Source organism: Arachis stenosperma, chromosome 5 (assembly GCF_014773155.1).
Source record: "Arachis stenosperma cultivar V10309 chromosome 5, arast.V10309.gnm1.PFL2, whole genome shotgun sequence".
In the NCBI taxonomy this organism is placed as follows: Eukaryota; Viridiplantae; Streptophyta; class Magnoliopsida; order Fabales; family Fabaceae; genus Arachis; species Arachis stenosperma.
The window spans coordinates 19,301,693-19,320,053 of record NC_080381.1 but is presented as its reverse complement, the minus strand read 5'-3'; the positions used below and the strand labels follow the sequence as shown (position 1 = coordinate 19,320,053).

Sequence of the window (18,361 nt, the reverse complement as noted above, 5' to 3'; positions counted from 1 at the left end):
TATTTTCTTATTTGCCTGGTCGTGTTATCGTTTATATTAACCGTTATTGGCTTGTAGCTGTCGTTCGTTCTGCCGTGTTGATGATATTCCGGCTGGGCAGGGTCGTGGCTTTTTAGGGTAGCCGTTTTGCCATTGTGGTAGTTGATGGGCTCCCGGGGTGATCAGTCCCGGGGCCACGCATTGTCGTTGAGTTGTGATGAATTCGCTTGCGTAGTGGGTTGTCCAGAAAAAACGAACAGAATAACAACGAAAAAAAAAGAGAGAGTTTGCACAAGTATATCTTATTCGGTAATTGCATAAAAGGCCCATAGACCATAACGAAAAGTACAAGTCCGTGAATTAGCTACTTAGCTCGTTTGGTCGGCATGTCGCCTCAAGCGCTAGGAGTAGAATCTTCTCAAGTTGTCCACGTTCCATGTTCTTGGGACTTCCCTGCCATCGAGCCTTTCTAACTTGAAGGCGCCTTTACCCATCACTTCTCTGACTCTATAGGGGCCTTCCCAGTTTGCCGCCAGCTTGCCCGCCCCTGGGGTCGGCAAGCCGATATCGTTACGCCTTAGGACGAGATCGTTCGGTTCAAACTCTCTTTTGAGCACTTTAGTGTTGTAGCGCAAGGCCATTCTTTGTTTCAGCGCTGTTTCTGTCAAGTGGGCCATTTCTCTAGCTTCGTCTATCAGGTCCTTCTCCACGGCTTCCCCCACTCCCTTCAAGAGTAGTCGTGGACTCGGTTCTCCGACTTCCACGGGTATTACCGCATCTAACCGATATGTCAGTCGGAAAGGGGTCTCCTTGGTGGAGTACTGTTCGGTTGTCCGGTAAGACCAGAGGACCGAGGCAAGCTCATCGGCCCAAGCACCTTTTTTATTATCCAGTCGCTTCTTGAGTCCTAGCAAGATAATCTTGTTTGCGGACTCCACTTGTCCGTTTGTTTGGGGGTGCTCTACCGAGGAGAACTTTTGCCTTATACCTAGGCTGGTGAGGAACTCCGTGAACTTCTTGTCGGTAAACTGTGTGCCGTTGTCCGAGATAACGATCTTTGGGATCCCAAACCGCGTTATCACCTGCCTCCACATGAATTTCCTGCAATTGGATGAGGATATGCTAGCCAGCGGCTCGGCTTTTATCCATTTGGTGTAATAGTCAATGGCGACTATGAGGTACTTGACTTGTCCAGGACCAACTGGGAAGGGACCCAAGAGATCGACTCCCCATTGTGAGAATGGCCGAGAGGACGTTAGTAGGCTTAGCTCCGAGGCCGGTGCCCTGTGGAAGTTGGCGTTTTCTTGACACTTGACGCATTTTTTGACGAACTCTCTGGAGTCTGCCATCATTGATGGCCAATAGTATCCAGCTCGGATTAATTTTCTTGCTAAAGCTTTGCCCCCTATGTGATGTCCACAGCAACCCTCGTGGACTTCCCTAAGGACGTAGTTCGTCTGGTCGGGATGTAGGCATTTCAGTAGGGGTTGGTTGAGTCCTTTCTTGAATAGCTGTCCCTGGATGATCGTGTACTTTGCCGCTTCCCTTATCAGTTTTGTGGCGTCCTTTTCATCGTCGGAAAGTTTGCCGTTTTCTAAGAAGCTAGTGATGGGGTCCATCCATGAGGGGCCTAGCCTTGACAGGTGCAGAGTGACTGCCGGCTCTCTCATCATGCCTTGGATGAGAGATCGGTTGCCCTCTCCCGGCTTGGTGCTGGCCAGCTTTGATAGGAGGTCTGCCCGTGTGTTCCTTTCTCTGGGCACGTGGTGGATGGTAACCTCTTCAAACTTTTGTCTCAAATCCTTGACCTTTTCCAAGTACTTTTGTAATAATGAGTCTCTGGTTTGATAGCTCCCGTTTACTTGGGAGGTGACGACTTGTGAATCGCTGCATATCTCCATCCTCGTCGCTCCGACTTCTATTGCTAGGGCTAAGCCCCCTATAAGGGCTTCATATTCTGCTTGGTTGTTCGAGACGGGGAATTCGAATTTGATCGAGTGCTCGTATACAACCCCAGCTGGGCTTTCCAGAATGATCCCGGCGCCCCCGGACGTCTGGTTGGAGGCTCCGTCCACGTGGAGCTTCCACCGTGTGCTCGTTTCTTCGGTTGGATCTCCCGTTACTTCTACTAGGAAATCTGCCATTGCTTGCGCCTTGATGGCTTGCCGGGGTTCGTATCGTATGTCGTATTGGGAAAGTTCAATGGACCAAGTCATCATCCTTCCCGCCAAATCGGGTTTTTGAAGTACTTGTCGGATTCCCTGATCTGTTCTTACGACAACCTGATGACCTTGAAAGTATTGCTTTAACCTCCGTGAGGAGGTCAAGAGTGCCAGAGCTAGCTTTTCCAGTTTGCTGTACCTTAATTCTGCCCCTTGTAGGGCTCTGCTCACGAAATAGACTGGTTGTTGAGCCCTCCCTTCTTCTCGCACTAGAACCGCGGCCAGGGCCTCTCCTGTTATGGCGAGGTATAGATATAACGGTTCCCCGTCCTTTGGCTTCCCGAGCACGGGAGGGGCCGCTAGAATTTCCTTGAAGTGCCTAAAGGCTTCCTCGCATGCGGGCGTCCACTCGAATGCTATCCCTTTCTTCATGAGGTTAAAGAAGGGCAGGGCCTTTGTTGCCGAAGCTCCGAGAAAACGGGAAAACGAGGTCAGTCGCCTTGCCAATCTCTGGACGTCCTTGATGCAACCTGGGCTCTTCATCTGGAGTATCGCTTGGCATTTTTCTGGATTGGCTTCTACCCCTCTTTGGGTTATCATGAATCCTAGGAACTTTCCAGCTTCCATGGCGAAGGCACATTTGAGGGGGTTGAGCCTCATGCCATGTTATCGGAGGGACGCGAATACATTTGCCAGATCATTCAGGAGGTCATCGGGTCGCGTTGTTTTCGTGAGGATGTCGTCTACATAGACCTCCACTGTCTTGCCTATGAGGTCGTGGAATATCTTGTTCATCAGTCTTTGGTATGTTGCCCCTGCGTTTTTTAGGCCGAATGGCATCACCTTATAACAGAAGGTTCCCCCCAGCGTTATGAACGCTGTCTTGTCCTCGTCTGGACGGTGTATCGGTATCTGGTTGTAGCCGGAGTAAGCGTCCATGAAGCTCAGGTAACAGTAGCCCGCCGCAGCGTCGACGAGTGCGTCTATGTTAGGGAGGGGGAAACAATCTTTAGGGCATGCCTTGTTAAGGTCGGAGTAGTCTACGCACATTCTCCATTTGCCGCTGTGCTTTTTTACTAGGACTACATTCGAGAGCCATGTCGAGTAATCGACTTCTCGTATGAAGCCTGCTTCTAGGAGGCTGGCCGTCTGCCTGGCCACCTCCTATGCCCTCTCCCGTGACATCTTTCTCCTTCGTTGGGCTACCGGACGTGCTTCCAACTTGACGGCCAGATGGTGTGACATAACTCTGGGGTCTATGCCCGGCATGTCGGCCGGTGTCCAGGCAAACAAATCCCTATTGGCCCTGATCATTTCGACCACAGGCTCCTTCAACTCATGCGGGAGATTCTTGTTGACGAACGTGAATTTTTCCTCCATGTCGCCGATCATAAATTTTTCCAGGTCCCCCTTTGGTTCCGGTCTGGGTTTGTCGTCTACTCTGGCGTCCAAGTCAGCTAGGAACACGCCGGACGCCTCTTTGGATTTCTTCCTTAGGGAGAGGCTGGCATTGTCGCAAGCGACTGCCGTCTCGATGTCTCCTCTTATGGACCCTATAGATCCGTCATCGGTAACGAACTTCATGACTAGCAGCTTCGTGTTGATTATCGCTTCAACATCGTTAATGGTTTTCCTTCCCAAGATGATATTGTAGGCGGTGGAATCTCGGAGGATCACGAACTCGGCCATCGCCGATCTTCGGCCTTGAGTCTGTCCCACTGAGACCGGCAGGGATATCACTCCATCAGGTTTGATGAAGTGGTCGCCCAATCCAATGACCCCGTGCTGGTGAGTCGTCAGGTCGGCGTCCCTTAGTCCCAGTGCGTCAAATACGTTGCGGAACATGATATTCGAGTCTGCCCCCGTGTCGACAAGGATTCATTTGACGAGACCGGTTTCCACTCTGGCCGTGATGACCATGGGTGGGTTTTCAGGGGCATCGTCGAACCATTGGTCTTCCGGGCCGAAAGAAATGGAGGGGGCATCTTGGAGTTTCGCACCAATGAGGAGGAGACCGCCAAGACCTTAGCGTCTTTTTTGTGCGCCGATCGCGACCTTGGCGCGGCGTTTTTGGCCGTCACTACGTTTATCACGGTGAGGCCGTGATCTCTGTCTTCTGGCTCTTGTCGCCACTTCGCCGAACGGGTTTTGCCTTCTTCGTCTTGGTCGCGATGGCGCCTCCTCGGCTCCCTGATAAGATGGGAGAATTCTGCTAGCTTACCCTCCCTTATCGCTTGCTCTAGTGCATCCTTCAGGTCAAAGCAGTCCTGTGTTTGGTGGCCATAGCCCTTGTGATAGTCACAATAGAGGTTCTTGTTTCCTCCCGTACGGTCCTTGAGTGGTCGGGGCTTCGGCAGGATTCCTTTCTCGGCGATTTGCTGATAAACTTCCATGATGGGAAGAGTGAGCGGAGTGTAGTTGGTGAATTTCCCGACCCAGGGGAATGGCCTGGGTGCCCTGCTTGGCGCTTCTTCCTTGGCTTGTTCTTTTAGTCTTTCTCCATTACCTTGTTGCCTAGGTTGGTTGTAGCCGGACTGCCGTTTATTGGCAGCCACGACTTGGCTGACTCCCTCTTCATTTATGCACTCCTTGGCTACTGTTTGGATCTCGTGCATTGTCCAAACTGGTTTCGTGGTAAGGTGTTTTCGAAAGTTCTCGTTGAGGAGGCCGTTCGTCAGACAAAGGCTGGCCACCGAATCGGTTAGGCCGTCGATTTCCAAGCATTCGTCGTTGAACCGATTCAGGTATTTTCTGGTCGACTCTCCCTGTCTCTGGGTTATCCCCAGAAGGTTGATCGGGTGCTTTGCCTTTGCTATTTGTGTTGTAAACTGGGCCAGGAAGGCACGGCTGATGTCCGAAAACCCATAGATGGACCCTTGCGGGAGGCCGTTAAACCATCTGATCGTGGGTCATGCCAAGGTCACCGGGAAGGCTCGGCACCTCACCTCGTCCCCTAATCCCTCCAGATTCATCCTTGCTTCGAAGGCCGTGAGGTGTTCCAGAGGGTCTTGATTTCCATCGTACCTCATGTCCGTCGGTTTGTCGAAGTGCTTCGGCAACCGGACTTCGAGGATGGATCGATGGAACGGGGTGGCGCCCATTATCACGGGTTGCCGTGTCCTCTCGGACCTTCCTTCCCCATCTTCACGACCTCGTCGCGTGTGACACGTTTCCTTGCCTCGGGAGTAGATGATTGTGTCATTTCGTCTTCTCGGGATGGGTAACTCTTCACGAGTGCTCTCCGCTTCCATTCGGGATGCGGAGGCGCGCCGTAGACGGCTTCGGTGGGAGTCTCTCTCTTGGCTTTCAGGAGATGGGGAGTAGCTGGGATCGGTGGTTCGTCGGTCGTGCTCCTGGTCGGCCAGTTGCCGTTCCAGGTTCTGGACCCTGTGGCGTAGCTCCTGCATTATTATGGCGCTGTCGCCGCCCGTTCCCCCGAAGGGTCGTGTCCTCGTGTGTGGTTTAGTGCGTTATCGGGGGGACCTTCGCCGTCCTCTTAGTGAAGCGACGGAGGCTGCCCCCTCTACTCCGGCTCCTCGGTCTTGGTCTCCGGGCCCCGGCACGACGTCCATTTAGGCGACTCCCCACAGATGGCGCCAATGTTCGGTCGTCGGTTACCGGACAATTCGGGTGGTTATTTGAGGGGGTGAAAACGCTTCAATCGCGATCGTGCTGGGTTCGGATCTGCCGGGTAGCCGAGCTCTCGTTGCGGAAGGAAGAGGGGGTGCCACCTACAAAGACACTCCGACGCTCTAGTCAGCTAGTGTGCAGGCGTGGGATAGGTTAGGTGGAAAGTGTGACGTACCTTGGGGGAAGGGCAGGTCCTTCCCCATTTATACCGTGTCAGAGGTGGGCCCTGCAAGGACAGGCACACTTTCCTCGAAGCTTCCTTACAGCTGCAGTGGAGAGCTGTCAGGGACGCGTGTCCGGGTCGCGTAGTGAGTTGTATGTGCCCGACCGTTCGAGTCGGGTCGACCCGCAAGTGGCCTGGGCCAGGCCGTAACAGTTTTTAATTTTTGTCTTATTTAAATATCAAAACGAAACGACGTTGTATAGCCATATGTTTAGCGTGACAAGTCAGAGCCAATTCAGCACTTAGTTTATTGATTTAGTATTAAAAAAAGTCTAAAAATTAATATGGTGCCGAGAACTAAATCTCAAGAACTAATATAAATAATTTTAAATTTAAAATATTAAAATAGTAAAAATTATGAATTTGAAAAACCACTTTAAAGATTTAGTTCTTACCAAAATATCTATGTTTTATAGTATTTCACAAATAATAATTTCCTCTACTTCTAGCACTTAAAGTTTATCACAATTTTTTTAATATTTATCTAATATTTTTTTCTTACAAATTTACAAGTATCCCACAAAATTTTTTTAACAAAGAAGATGTTTTGAAGACTTATTAGAAAAAGAATGAAATAAAATTGCAAACGGAATCTTAGCCTTAATTTTTCTCCGCTTCTCCCTCGTGGCCTCATTCCCTCTTTCTTTTGAGTTCTCTCCGTGTCTCTTCATCTTCCTTCCCTTCTCGATTCTCGGTGACTTATACTCAATCACTCTTTTGCTGTTTTCTCACATTTTCATCACTCACTCATTACTTAGCCGTCTCAAGATCCTGTTCTACACTTCTTCGCATTCAAGAGTTATTGAACAATTCAATATAATCCTCCAATTGAACTATGCTTCTCGTTGCTTCCGATTTGCTTAATTGATGTTGTTTCTTCTGATTTGACTGTCATGCTGATATTGCTTATTCACTTAATGCTGCTTCTAATTTGCATACGTTTCTTTATTATTGAAGACGATTTGTATTATGTTTCATGGCTTTGAGCCAAGGTTACTGGTAGCATTCTCTAAAATAGTTATGAATTGAACCCCGCATCTATAACAGTTAAATTATAAAAGTTTCTTTTTTAATTTTTTTTTCTTTTAACCACATTGTGTTGAAACCCCCTAACCCTTCTCTTGTTCAAGGCTTACCATAGTTACCGCATTCACACTGAACGATCTATCAAGGTGCAGGCATCTTAACCAAAGCAAGGAATAGATCATTCAATGTTGAATTCCTGTACTAATATAATTATATAAAGAAACCCATTTCATGTACTAATATATGTATAAAAGAAAGGATGGATGTTGTTGCTCTTTTAACTTCTGCTTGGATTAATCTTTTATGATTCAAATCAAACTCAATTGTTTTATAAACATATTTTAAAGCATATTCTGAAGTAAGTTTCTTAAGAAAATTATCCAGGGAGTGGTTAAGCCTTTGGACAAGAAAAGGGGATACAAGAAGGGATTCAACACAATGGAGTTAAAATGAAAAGAAAATCAGAAAATAGGATAACTTTTATAATTTTAGAAAAAAAAAAAAAGCATAGGTTGAATTCATAATTGTTTTAGAGAGGGTCATCGGTAGCCTTCCTTTAGAGATGACTACCAAATCCAAAGCCATGTTTCATTATTTGTTATGAAAATATTTCTAATTATTTTCTCCTTGTTTGTAATTTAATGGTTGAATAATTACTATTAAGGTACCTTACACTCAAACTTTGAGGTTTATCAAAATTACATACACACCTTTATTTGACCAACATAAACTGCCATTAAAAATATTTTGTTAAAAGTCTTTTCTAACCCAAAAATCTCTTTATGCATAGAAAACAGATACAAACCGAGAACAATTACAAAAATACTTTTTCTTTTAATATTGTTATGAAGAGTATTTTTGTTATTTCAGTTGAATAAAACAAAACAAAATAAAATAAAAAATCATTAAAACATAGGTGACAATCACATGTATAAGAATTTGTTAGTTACATTACATCAAGGGGCCTAAGTGTATTATTTAGACGTGTGATTGGCATAATACAGGGGATGGTGAGTGTATATTGATCAAATAAGAGGTGGTCTGTGTAGTTTTGATCAACCTATATATATATATATATATATATATATATATATATATAATGTGAGTCTATGTATATATGTATTCTAGATAAATTGGTTGGACTTCTATATCCCTAAATTGGTAGCATGACCGGTTCGACGTTCTGTTCAGTTTTAAATTTTTTGTATGATTTATATCATTAATCATTGGTTGCATGGGTAATTTAAATTATCTTAATCATTGATTTAACTTCTATTAAAATTAAATGTTTCATATTTGCAATGCATTAGAAACATAAAATTTTATAATTTTCTATTATTCTCTTCTTACAGTGTCTTTAGGGGTAATTTTAGCTCAATTCTTAAAGAAAAGGCAAGTATAATATCCCAAATGTATAGATAGATGTTGTTTAGTGGTTAACAATGTACAAAACAATATTTCTCTAAATATATTTTAAAGTGATTTCAGTTTATGTTGAATTTGTTACTATTTTTCTTAGTTCTCTTAACTTCTAAACAAGGTAAAAGTCTAATATCCTTATTATCTTGAAAACATATAAAAAGAATAATAAAGAAATTTTTTTATTTAAGCATTATTAGATATTTAGAATGATGAAGAAAATATATTATTCTTTTATTTATTTATTTATTTTTAAAAAAGAGATTGGTTGATAGATAGTTCTGAAAACTGAATCGGACCAACCGGTTTAACTGAGTTAATCGAGATCCAATCACTAAATCGGTCCGAATAGATTTAGAAACATTAGCAAAAAACTGATTATAAAACCGATCAATTAATGGTTAATCAGTGAACCGACAGAACTGTTCAGTTTTTTAGAGGATTTTCGGTTCAAAAATAAACCCTCCAAAACGGGGCCGTTTTGACCCATAAAAAAGAAAAGAAAAGGAGGAGAAACGGCCAGACGCAAAACTGAAGTAGTGAACCTTGGAAGCCATCTTAGCTTCTTCTTCACAAAGCCACAAACTCATCTCCTCTCCTCTCTTCTCTGAGAACCATAGAAGCCACCGCAGCACCCAATTGCGCAGCCACCGCAGCGACGGGTTTGAGCACCGCAGCCCCCACCGCGTTGTTGTCATCGCCGAGCTCGCCTTCTCTCTGTTCGCCGGTGTCGCGTCCTCTGTCATCGCCGTTGCTCGCCTTCCACCTCGCCGCCGGTAAGTAATACTTTGTTCGCAGTTTCGCACTTCACAGCCATCTCCTCGGCGTCTGCTTGCTGGTTTAGGGTTTAGCAATTGATTTCTGATAATACTTGTTATTTGTTTCAAATTGATTTGCTGATTAGCTGGATTTTCTGAGGTTATTGTTTGCTGGTTTAGTAATTTTTGCTGAGGTTATAGATTTATTTGTTATTTCTGATTTTCTGTTCATGATGTTTTTTGCTGAGGTTATTATTTGCTGGTTTAGTAATTGTTTGATGAGGTTATTAATTTATTTGTTATTCTATTGATGATTTTGTTGCTGAGGTTATTGTTTGCTGAGGTTATTTTGTTGCTGAGGTTATTGTTTGCCACTGCTCACCTCTGTTCCACTGCTCACGGCGAACGTCTCTCCATCGTCACCTCTATTCCACTGCTCCAGGGCATTTTCTGCACCATCCCTTTTTGTTCTTCCTCCAAGAGCGTGGGTTAGCCGGATAATTGTTCTTATTTCAAAGAAGGAGTTCTTTTAACTTTCACAACAGCATATTCTTGCACAAAAGAGCGTAGGGACCTTACTTTCAACTCTGTGGAACGCTCGAGCAGTCGAGTTTCTTCCCTTTGTTCTCCAGGTTCTCTCTTTTCTGCTAAGTTTCTTGATGAGGCTGTGGGCATCTTCAAGGCTAGAAATTATGGAATTAGCGCTCTCTAGTTGCTTGTTGAGGACCATTGTATTTTGATTGACTTCATTTAGTGATTTTTTTCAGGTTAACTGTTCTTTTCAATTTGAATTAATTCTTTTAAAATAATTCTGTTAATTTTTTTGGTACTTATTAATTTTGTTGATTGTTAATTGTTCATTTAATTGTCTAATTGTATGGATTCTGACTTCTGAATTTGTTTTCTGAACTTTTGATGCCGTATGTAATTGATAATTTTCTGTTTTGAACTTTTGGTGCTGCATGTATTGTTGGCTTCTTGATGTAATTAGAAATTTTCTGTAAATCTGTTCAACAATCAATATTTAGTCATTGGCTGTAACGGTATTTAATTTGTTTAAATTTGTGTTTGTAAATTGTAGTTGTTACTAATTAGAAAATTTTTATTTTTGAAGATAGAACAACTCGATAGTGATCAAGCATTACATGTATTAATTTTTAATAATTTCATTTAATATTTATTTAACCGGTTGAACTCTGGTTAAACCCTGGTCGGACCATTGAACCAGTGAACCAGTTGCCTTACCGGTTCATTGACCGGTCCCGTTCTCGCAACCCTGGTTGATGGTGCCACAAATCTCTATATCATTTCTTTTACTTGAAGTACACAATGCACAAATCCAAAAAATGCAATGATAAAACTTTCTTTCTTCCAATAAGCTATCTGGATTGATGTTGATTAGGTGGTGGCTTGACTAGATGGTGACCCATTGTATCTGTGATTGCAAAAGTCTTATGCTTTGCCATACTCAGCTCCCCATGAAGCTCTCAACATTTCAATCAACTTCACTTCGTGCTCATCCCTCAATTGCCACCTCCAACTGCAACTCCTCCTACTCCATCAAAACACCCACCACCAAGTTTGCTCCAAAGGCTTCTACTTTGTGCTTAAAATTTTCCAGAAACAACCATTCAACTCTACGATATCATGATAGAAGACTCTCGAATAGACCCACTTCCATCACGGTGTGTATTTCTTTTCCCCTTCATATGCCGATTTTGCTTCCTCTATCTGCATGCTACCTTGTTTGTTTTAGTCTGGGATATTCAATTTTTGCTATTGTTAGTAATTAATCAGTGGCAAATGGAGAATCACCTGGGAAATTTGCATGTACTAAAATATCATGAGCTTTGTTTCCTTTAATTTGTTTAACTCCATGGTGTTCATGATATTCTATCACTTTGATTGTATTGAAATCAGTGGCTGGGATTGATTTTACAATACCGACCCAATTATATTTATATATGGGTCGGAAGGAGCAAATATTTGGCCATATAATATAACTATGCACAATGATGAGTTATTTATAGGTCATATGGTTACTTAAAATAGTCATGCAATACTTTAATTTTGACCATTTATGTAAGATCCAATTATCAAAATTAACTTCTAGAACCATCACAATTAATAGCTCCTTATAGAATTTAGTGAATGTGCAAGTTGAACCTGTTATTTTCATTGAATCAGTGTAACTAGGACTGGAAAGTTTCCTTTATTGACTCCTGTATACCACATATAGATAAAGACATGGACAATATGATGTTTAGTTAACTAAATATATAAAATTTTAGCCTTGTTCACGATTGATAACACAAAGGTTAGCATGTAAAATTTATTTTTCGGCACTAACTGCAGGAGTGCAACCTCTGAATATGCTCATAGCTAATTCAGTTTGTTAGTACTCACATTTTTGCATTGGTTTTAATATATGATATTTTAGTCTGATTCATCAGTTTAAGGTGAAATACCTTATGCTAGGCTTGTACCCATGTTGGAGCTGCTGGATCAGATCGTCCATTTGCAGACAAAGTTTCAGAATTCAAAGATGCATGTTGGAGATTTTTAAGGCCACATACTATACGCGGCACATCACTAGGTTCTTTGTGAGTAACTTTACCATATGCCTGCAATAAGCAATGCAGTTATTTTTCTCTCAGAAAGTTTACTGTACTGAATGCCGGTTACTCATTCTGTTTACAGTGCTTTGGTGGCAAGAGCATTGATTGAAAACTCAAATCTGATAAAGTGGTCCCTTCTGTTCAAAGCATTCTCTGGTCTTTTTGCCCTGATTTGTGGGAATGGTTATATAGTTGGAATCAATCAAATCTATGACATTAGCATTGACAAGTATGATGTAATCATTTATAAAATTCTCCGTGAAACTGACTTCCTCTGCCTTTTCCCATAGCTTGCTTGCTAAGTTCCTATATATTTGAATTTGTGTCTTATGTAACTGTCATTTTCGCATTCTTTTCCCTGGATCTGAAGCTGTTTCTGTTGTTGGTTAAAGCTCAACCTAAGTAAATGTATATTGGGTCATTTATCTAAGTAGCTTTATATTCATTTTCAGGGTAAACAAACCTTATTTACCTATAGCTGCTGGAGATCTTTCAGTCCAATCTGCATGGCTATTAGTTGCATTTTTTGCTGCTGCTGGCTTGTTGATTGTTGGATTGAACTTTGGGCCCTTTATATTTTCACTTTACACGCTTGGCCTTTTTCTCGGCACCATCTATTCCGTTCCTCCATTAAGAATGAAACGCTTTCCTATTGCAGCATTTCTTATTATTGCTACGGTATGGTTTACTCTCCGATTCTCCCTATCTAGGCCGAGCTAACAGTACTTAAAGTTCAACTAAATAGTTACTTCATATGATTACTTTCAAGATTCTTTTGAGCAACTCAATGGTTATTTGAATTTGAAGCATCTATTATGGTTGAGCGTTGACAGAAGAGGCTTGTGCAGGTCCGAGGTTTTCTACTTAACTTTGGCGTGTACTATGCCACTAGAGCTGCCCTTGGACTTGCATTTGAGTGGAGGTTTGTGTTTTTCTGTTGCTTCATATTTGTAGTTGGTTAAGGTAAAGAACCAGGTTCATAGGAACATGTTGTGCCAACAATACCTCCACGAAGTCGATCCTAAATATTAATTTGTCTAATTCTATGATTACATGACTTGGCCAGTTAACTTTGCTTGAAAAGTAGGACTATGCTTCCCTGTATAATCGAATCGATCTTATAATTTTATAAAACATTATGTTTTCATCCAATATTGTTTACCTTACTTATTTGAGAACACATTTGTTTTTGTGTCTTTACCTGCAGCTCACCTGTGGTTTTCATCACTACATTTGTAACATTGTTTGCATTGGTAATTGCTATAATGAAAGATCTTCCAGATGTTGAGGGGGATCGCAAGTAAGTCACATAGTGCTAAGCTTATTTATCCGAGGTCCCGATACGGAGAACTTGTATTTCATTATATCTGCATTTATATATTGTACATGCACAAAGGTTGACCTGCTTCTTGCACTGGGCTATTATCTTATTCTATTCTAATAAGGACTTTCTTGTAATGACTAACTTCAGGTATCAGATATCAACCTTTGCGACAAAACTTGGTGTACGGAACATTGCTTTCCTTGGTTGTGGAATCTTGCTACTGAACTATATTGGTTCAATATTGGCAGCAATTTATATGCCACAGGTTAATCTAAACATCCTTGGTCTGCCAATCACACTAATGGAATTTTTTATTCATCTTACATGACTGTACATAAGTCCCAGTTGTATGTTACAGGCTTTCAGGCAATGGTTACTGATACCAGCTCATATGATTTTTGCATCCTGCTTGATTTTCCAGGTTTGCTTCTTGAATTAATAACTATTATGATTTTCATTTTATTTTATTTGTGTATGTTTGTCTTGCATTTGCTTTGTCTCCTACTTTGATCCAATCACTCTGAACAGAATGTACTTTGCTAATTATATTTCAGGCATGGGTATTAGAAAAAGCAAATTATACCAAGGTAACATACTACCCCTTCTGTGTGAAAATAATGTAGTTACTCTTTCCATGTTTTTAACATATTTATTATTTTATGGGTAAAGTATACTTTCAAAAAGTTTTAAAAGTACTCCTAACGTTTAATTTGATTTAGTTTTGTCCTTAATGTTTAAAATAAATTTCAATTTTATTCCCCATGTTAATTTATTAACAGTCACCTATTAGTCAAAATTCACTTTTCCAATTATACCCCTTGACCACATCATTATCAACATCAACATTTATCTCATCATCTTCTCTCATAGCTTCAGCAGTCTATAGCAGTATGTCACCCTACCTCCATCTCTTACAACGCCAAATCACCTTACCTCTACATCATGAATATTATTAGCATCGTCTCATCATCATTGTCACCTTTCCTTCACCCAATTACCATCGCAGCCACCACCACCACCACTCCCCCACCATATACTGTTGCTCGCTGAATTCATCTTTCTCCAAATCACCCACCATATACCACCACTACCTGAGCTCACCTTTCCTCTCTCTCTCTCTCTCTCTCTCTCTCTCTAAACTCTTCCCCCTCTCAATGAGTTCATCTTTCTCCACTGACCCAGCTCACAATCTCAGTGATGCTTTTCAACAGCGATTCACAAAGACTCCAACTTTGGTCGATGAGTTTACTAATCTCTATGCTATGGTACCAATTCCAACTTGATTTTCCGAATTCTGAAAAAAAAAGGGGAATTTTGTGTTGCTGTTGTTGTTTGGAGGGGTGGTGGTGGTTGATAAGAGGGGGTATTTGATTTTGGTATTGATAGTTTTTGGAGAAGAGTGGCACTGTTGGAAGAAGAGTGGTTTTATGAAGGTGGTGGGTTACAAAAGGGGAAAGTAAAGGAAGAATAGGCGAGGTGCAGGGTGTTGGCGGTCTTGGATGTAGAAAAAGAGTGTTTTTATGACGGTGGTGGGTTACAAGAGGGAGGGGAAAAGAAGAATAGGTGAGGTTAAAGGTGATGAGTTGTTGTTGGTGGTGGGGTGGGGAGGGAGGGAGGGGTTAGTGGCAATAGTGTACAGGAGAATGCGAAAAAGATGAATAGGTGGGGTGGAGGTGATGATTATGATAAATAATGGTATGCTTATGGAGGTTGTAGGAGATGGAAGTGGCGTGTTGTAGATTGCTGGAGATATGAGAGAAGATGAGATATGTTGATGATGATGTGGTCAAGGGGTATAATTGGAAAAGTGAATTTTGACTAGTGATTGACAATTACGAAATTAACGTCAGGGATAAAATTGAAATTTATTTTAAACAATGGGGACCAAATTGAATTAAATTAAATATTAGGAATATTTTTAAAACTTTTCGAGGACTTAGGGATAAAAAAATATATTTTACCTTTATTTTGTTTTCAATACCTACAAAAATGAATGTGGCAGAAAGTTGATAAAAGACTCAGAAGTTGGATACCAATTTTTTTCTTTGTAGCATTAGTTTATAGTCAATTCAGCTATCAGTTGCCCAAACCTTAGATTTGCAAAATATCTTGAACATCAACTGTCGAGCACACCTCTCCTCTTTTTGTCAGACTTGGGACTGGGAATTTCTTTGGTGAAGAGTAGAATTGGGTGAAGAATGAAATATATTTTTTATGGGTTTTTTCTTTACTATAAAAGAAAAGGTAATCTTCACTCTTCAAAAAAATTTAACTCTTCACCGTAGCATTACCCTTTAGGACTGACGGTGTGAACCTGCTACAATGCTTAACACCAGCCGAGTTTCACAAACTTCGTATAACTTGTCAATTTTTTTTTTAATTTCTTGTTCCATGTCAGTTTTGGGTCATGATTGGTTAAAATTTCAAGTTTGGGCACCAAGAAAAGAGGTCAATTTTGCTTTTTTACAGCAAATTAATTTCATTGTATTTTCGATCAGGATGAGATTAGGTCTTTAAAAAAGTACTTATTTTGCTTGTTTGGTAGTTCAACTTTTTGTGTGGAGAGCAAGTCAAGTAATAGTTAAATGCTCTCTGTGACACTCCATATAACCGATCTTATCACTAGGATATATTAAAATTGGTGGTTACATTTGTATAAAGCTTTAGTGACCCAGTTTTCTGTCATTGGTCTAAACTTCTCTGTCAATTGCCTCAACATGCAGGAAGCAATTTCAGGGTTCTATCGATTTATATGGAATCTATTTTATGCTGAGTACGCCATATTTCCTTTCATCTAGCTGATACCACGCTTCAGTTTTCTTTGAAGAGATGCACACGTTGAGAGTCATTGATCTTCATGGCCAAGCCAAATCAACTGGTCATTTTTGTTGTAATTAGTATTGTTGTATATAAAGTATGACGGCGTTTTTCTTGTAATAATAGATATAATGTAGAGTGATGGTGGAAAATAAAGAGATTATCCTCATTATATTCCTAAAACGAAAATATATTAAAATTGATATTATCCTCTTTTAGATATTGGAAAATTAGCACAAGCGACATGTCAAGTTCATCTGCAACAATTTCTACTTCCAGTGAAGAAAGTGAAAAGGATGTTTGAAATATTTTTATATCTCTTACTACAAAAGTTACTATATTGTCGGTGAGGTATGATGGCGTTGACCATGCTTATCATGGGTCAAGTGCATCAATGTATGCCATACAATCACTATATAGGAATACAAGATTTGATTAATCTTTTTAACTCATCAATTAAAAATCATGTTTACTATAACCCATGTGTTGGTGTTTTCAAACTTTCATGTATTGGACACAGTGACAGTGTGCAAAAGATAATGACTATTTGTTCTATTTTGATACAGTGAGAACTTCCGGTTGATTAGACGTATGTTAACCCGTGCTTGTTATTTTTCACTGAGAGGAAGATTGGCGACTGCAAGGCGTTTAATCACATATAACTTGCCGTGGAAGAGACCATTCGTACTTGCCGTGGAAGAGACCATTCGTGTTTGGAGATGAAGATAATAGAAAAGTAGAGATTCAGAAAAACAAAGCATCTCTGAACTCTTAACTGAGACTCATACCAGTAAATATATAAGTATTTTATATTTTATGTTTATTTATCTTTTAAATACAAAAACTCATAACCATTATAATCCACCTGACTAAGATTTACAGGATAATCATAGCTTGCTTCAAGTCGGCAATTTCCGTGGGATCGACCCTTACTCACGTAAGGTATTACTTGGACGATCCAGTGCACTTGCTGGTTCGAGTTGCAATGGTTGGTTGCAATTCGGGCGCACCAAGTTTTTGGCGCCGTTGCTGGGGATTGTTCGAGTTTGGACAACTGACGGTTTATCTTATTGCTTAGATTATGTAATTTTATTTTTGTTTGAGTCTTTCTTTTCTTTTCAAAAAATTTTTCTTTTCTTTATCAATCTTTAATTTTTCTTTAAGTATTTTGTTTTTGTTCTTGTTAAAGTTTTGAATTCTTTATTTTCTCTTTCTTAAAAAAAAATTTTTCAAAAAAAAATTTAATAAATATATAAAAACCAAAAAATTGTGTCTTTTGTTTGAGTCTAGTGTCAATTTTTAAGTTTGGTGTCAATTATATGTTCTTTATGTTCTTTAAATTTTCGAAATACGCATGGTGTTCTTTCTTGGTCTTTAAGTTGTTCTTGCTTATTTTCTTTGTTTGATCTTTAACTTTTCAAGTTTTGTGTCTTTTGTTGTTTTTCTTGTGCATTTTCGAAAGTTAAGTGTCAAAAATTCAAAATTTTTTAAGTTTGGTGTCCTTTGTGTCTTTCTTTTCTTAAAAATTTTCAAAAATTTATTTTTGATGTTCATCTTGATCTTCAAAGTGTTCTTGGTCTTTTTCTTTGTTTTGATCCAAAATTTTTAAGTCTTGTATCATTTAGTTGTTTTTCTCTCTCCTCATTAATTCAAAAAAATAAAAAAATATTTTCCTTTATTTTTTCATGCATTTTCAAAATCTTGCATTAAATTAGTAAAAAATTTTCAAAATCATATCTTTTTTTTAGTTAAGTAAAAAAATTTAATTTTAAAATTATTTATCTTTTCAAATCTTTTTCAAAATCAAATCTTTCTTTTTATTTTTCTTATTATTTTCAAAATTTTTCTTAAAATTTTTTCAAAATATTTTTCTTATCTTTATTTCATATTTTCGAATTATTTACTAACAATTATTATTTTGATTCAAAAATTTCAAGTTTGTTATTTTCTTGTTAAAAAAGTTTCAATTTTTAAATTTTAGAATCATATCTTTTGCTTTCTTGTTAGCCAAGTCATAACTTTAATTTCAAAAATGAAATCTTTTTAATTTCTTTTTCAAATATTTTTCAAATTAAAATTCAAATCACATCTTTTTCAAAATTTAATTTCAAAATCTTTTCTATCATCATATCTTTTAAATTGATTTTCAAATCTTTTATCTTATCTTATTTTCAAATCTTTCATAATTAATTACTTGTTTAGTTTGTTTTGACTTTAAAAGTTTAATATTTCTTTTATCTTTTTCAAAACCTGCTAACTACTTTTCTCCTTCACATTTTCGAAAACCAACTAATTATTTTTCAAAAATATTTTCAATTAATTAATTATCTTAGTTTTTAATTTTCTTCTATTTCTTTTCTTATTTTCGAATTCTAACTAAATAAATAAAATAAAAATAAAAATAT

General features: G+C 39.5%; 2 protein-coding genes across 2 annotated transcripts; one reads left to right on the top strand and one right to left on the bottom strand.

Annotated features, from left to right (window-relative positions):
- Nucleotides 1–380: 380 nt before the first annotated feature.
- Nucleotides 381–2,768, bottom strand: LOC130980526 (uncharacterized). The gene has a single exon (XM_057904195.1). It carries the CDS (start codon nucleotides 2,766–2,768, stop codon nucleotides 381–383), a length of 2,388 nt encoding a protein of 795 aa, XP_057760178.1.
- A 6,965-nt stretch (nucleotides 2,769–9,733) lies between these two features.
- LOC130980155 (homogentisate solanesyltransferase, chloroplastic) lies at nucleotides 9,734–16,404 on the top strand. Its single transcript, XM_057903799.1, has 11 exons — nucleotides 9,734–9,829; nucleotides 10,670–10,882; nucleotides 11,676–11,800; nucleotides 11,898–12,044; nucleotides 12,268–12,493; nucleotides 12,664–12,737; nucleotides 13,023–13,115; nucleotides 13,287–13,404; nucleotides 13,498–13,560; nucleotides 13,694–13,726; nucleotides 15,863–16,404. Exons 2-11 carry the CDS (start codon nucleotides 10,676–10,678, stop codon nucleotides 15,935–15,937), a joined length of 1,161 nt encoding a protein of 386 aa, XP_057759782.1. The 5' UTR covers nucleotides 9,734–9,829; nucleotides 10,670–10,675; the 3' UTR covers nucleotides 15,938–16,404.
- Nucleotides 16,405–18,361: the final 1,957 nt, after the last annotated feature.

Excerpts from the sequence above, each read along its gene's own strand:
- LOC130980526 (XM_057904195.1), bottom strand. The coding sequence starts at position 2,768 with ATGGAAGCTGGAAAGTTCCTAGGATTCATGATAACCCAAAGAGGGGTA.
- LOC130980155 (XM_057903799.1), top strand. The coding sequence starts at position 10,676 with ATGAAGCTCTCAACATTTCAATCAACTTCACTTCGTGCTCATCCCTCA. Across the intron at positions 10,883-11,675 it reads ATAGACCCACTTCCATCACG|GCTTGTACCCATGTTGGAGC; the intron begins GTGTGTATTTCT and ends ACCTTATGCTAG. Across the intron at positions 12,045-12,267 it reads TATGACATTAGCATTGACAA|GGTAAACAAACCTTATTTAC; the intron begins GTATGATGTAAT and ends ATTCATTTTCAG.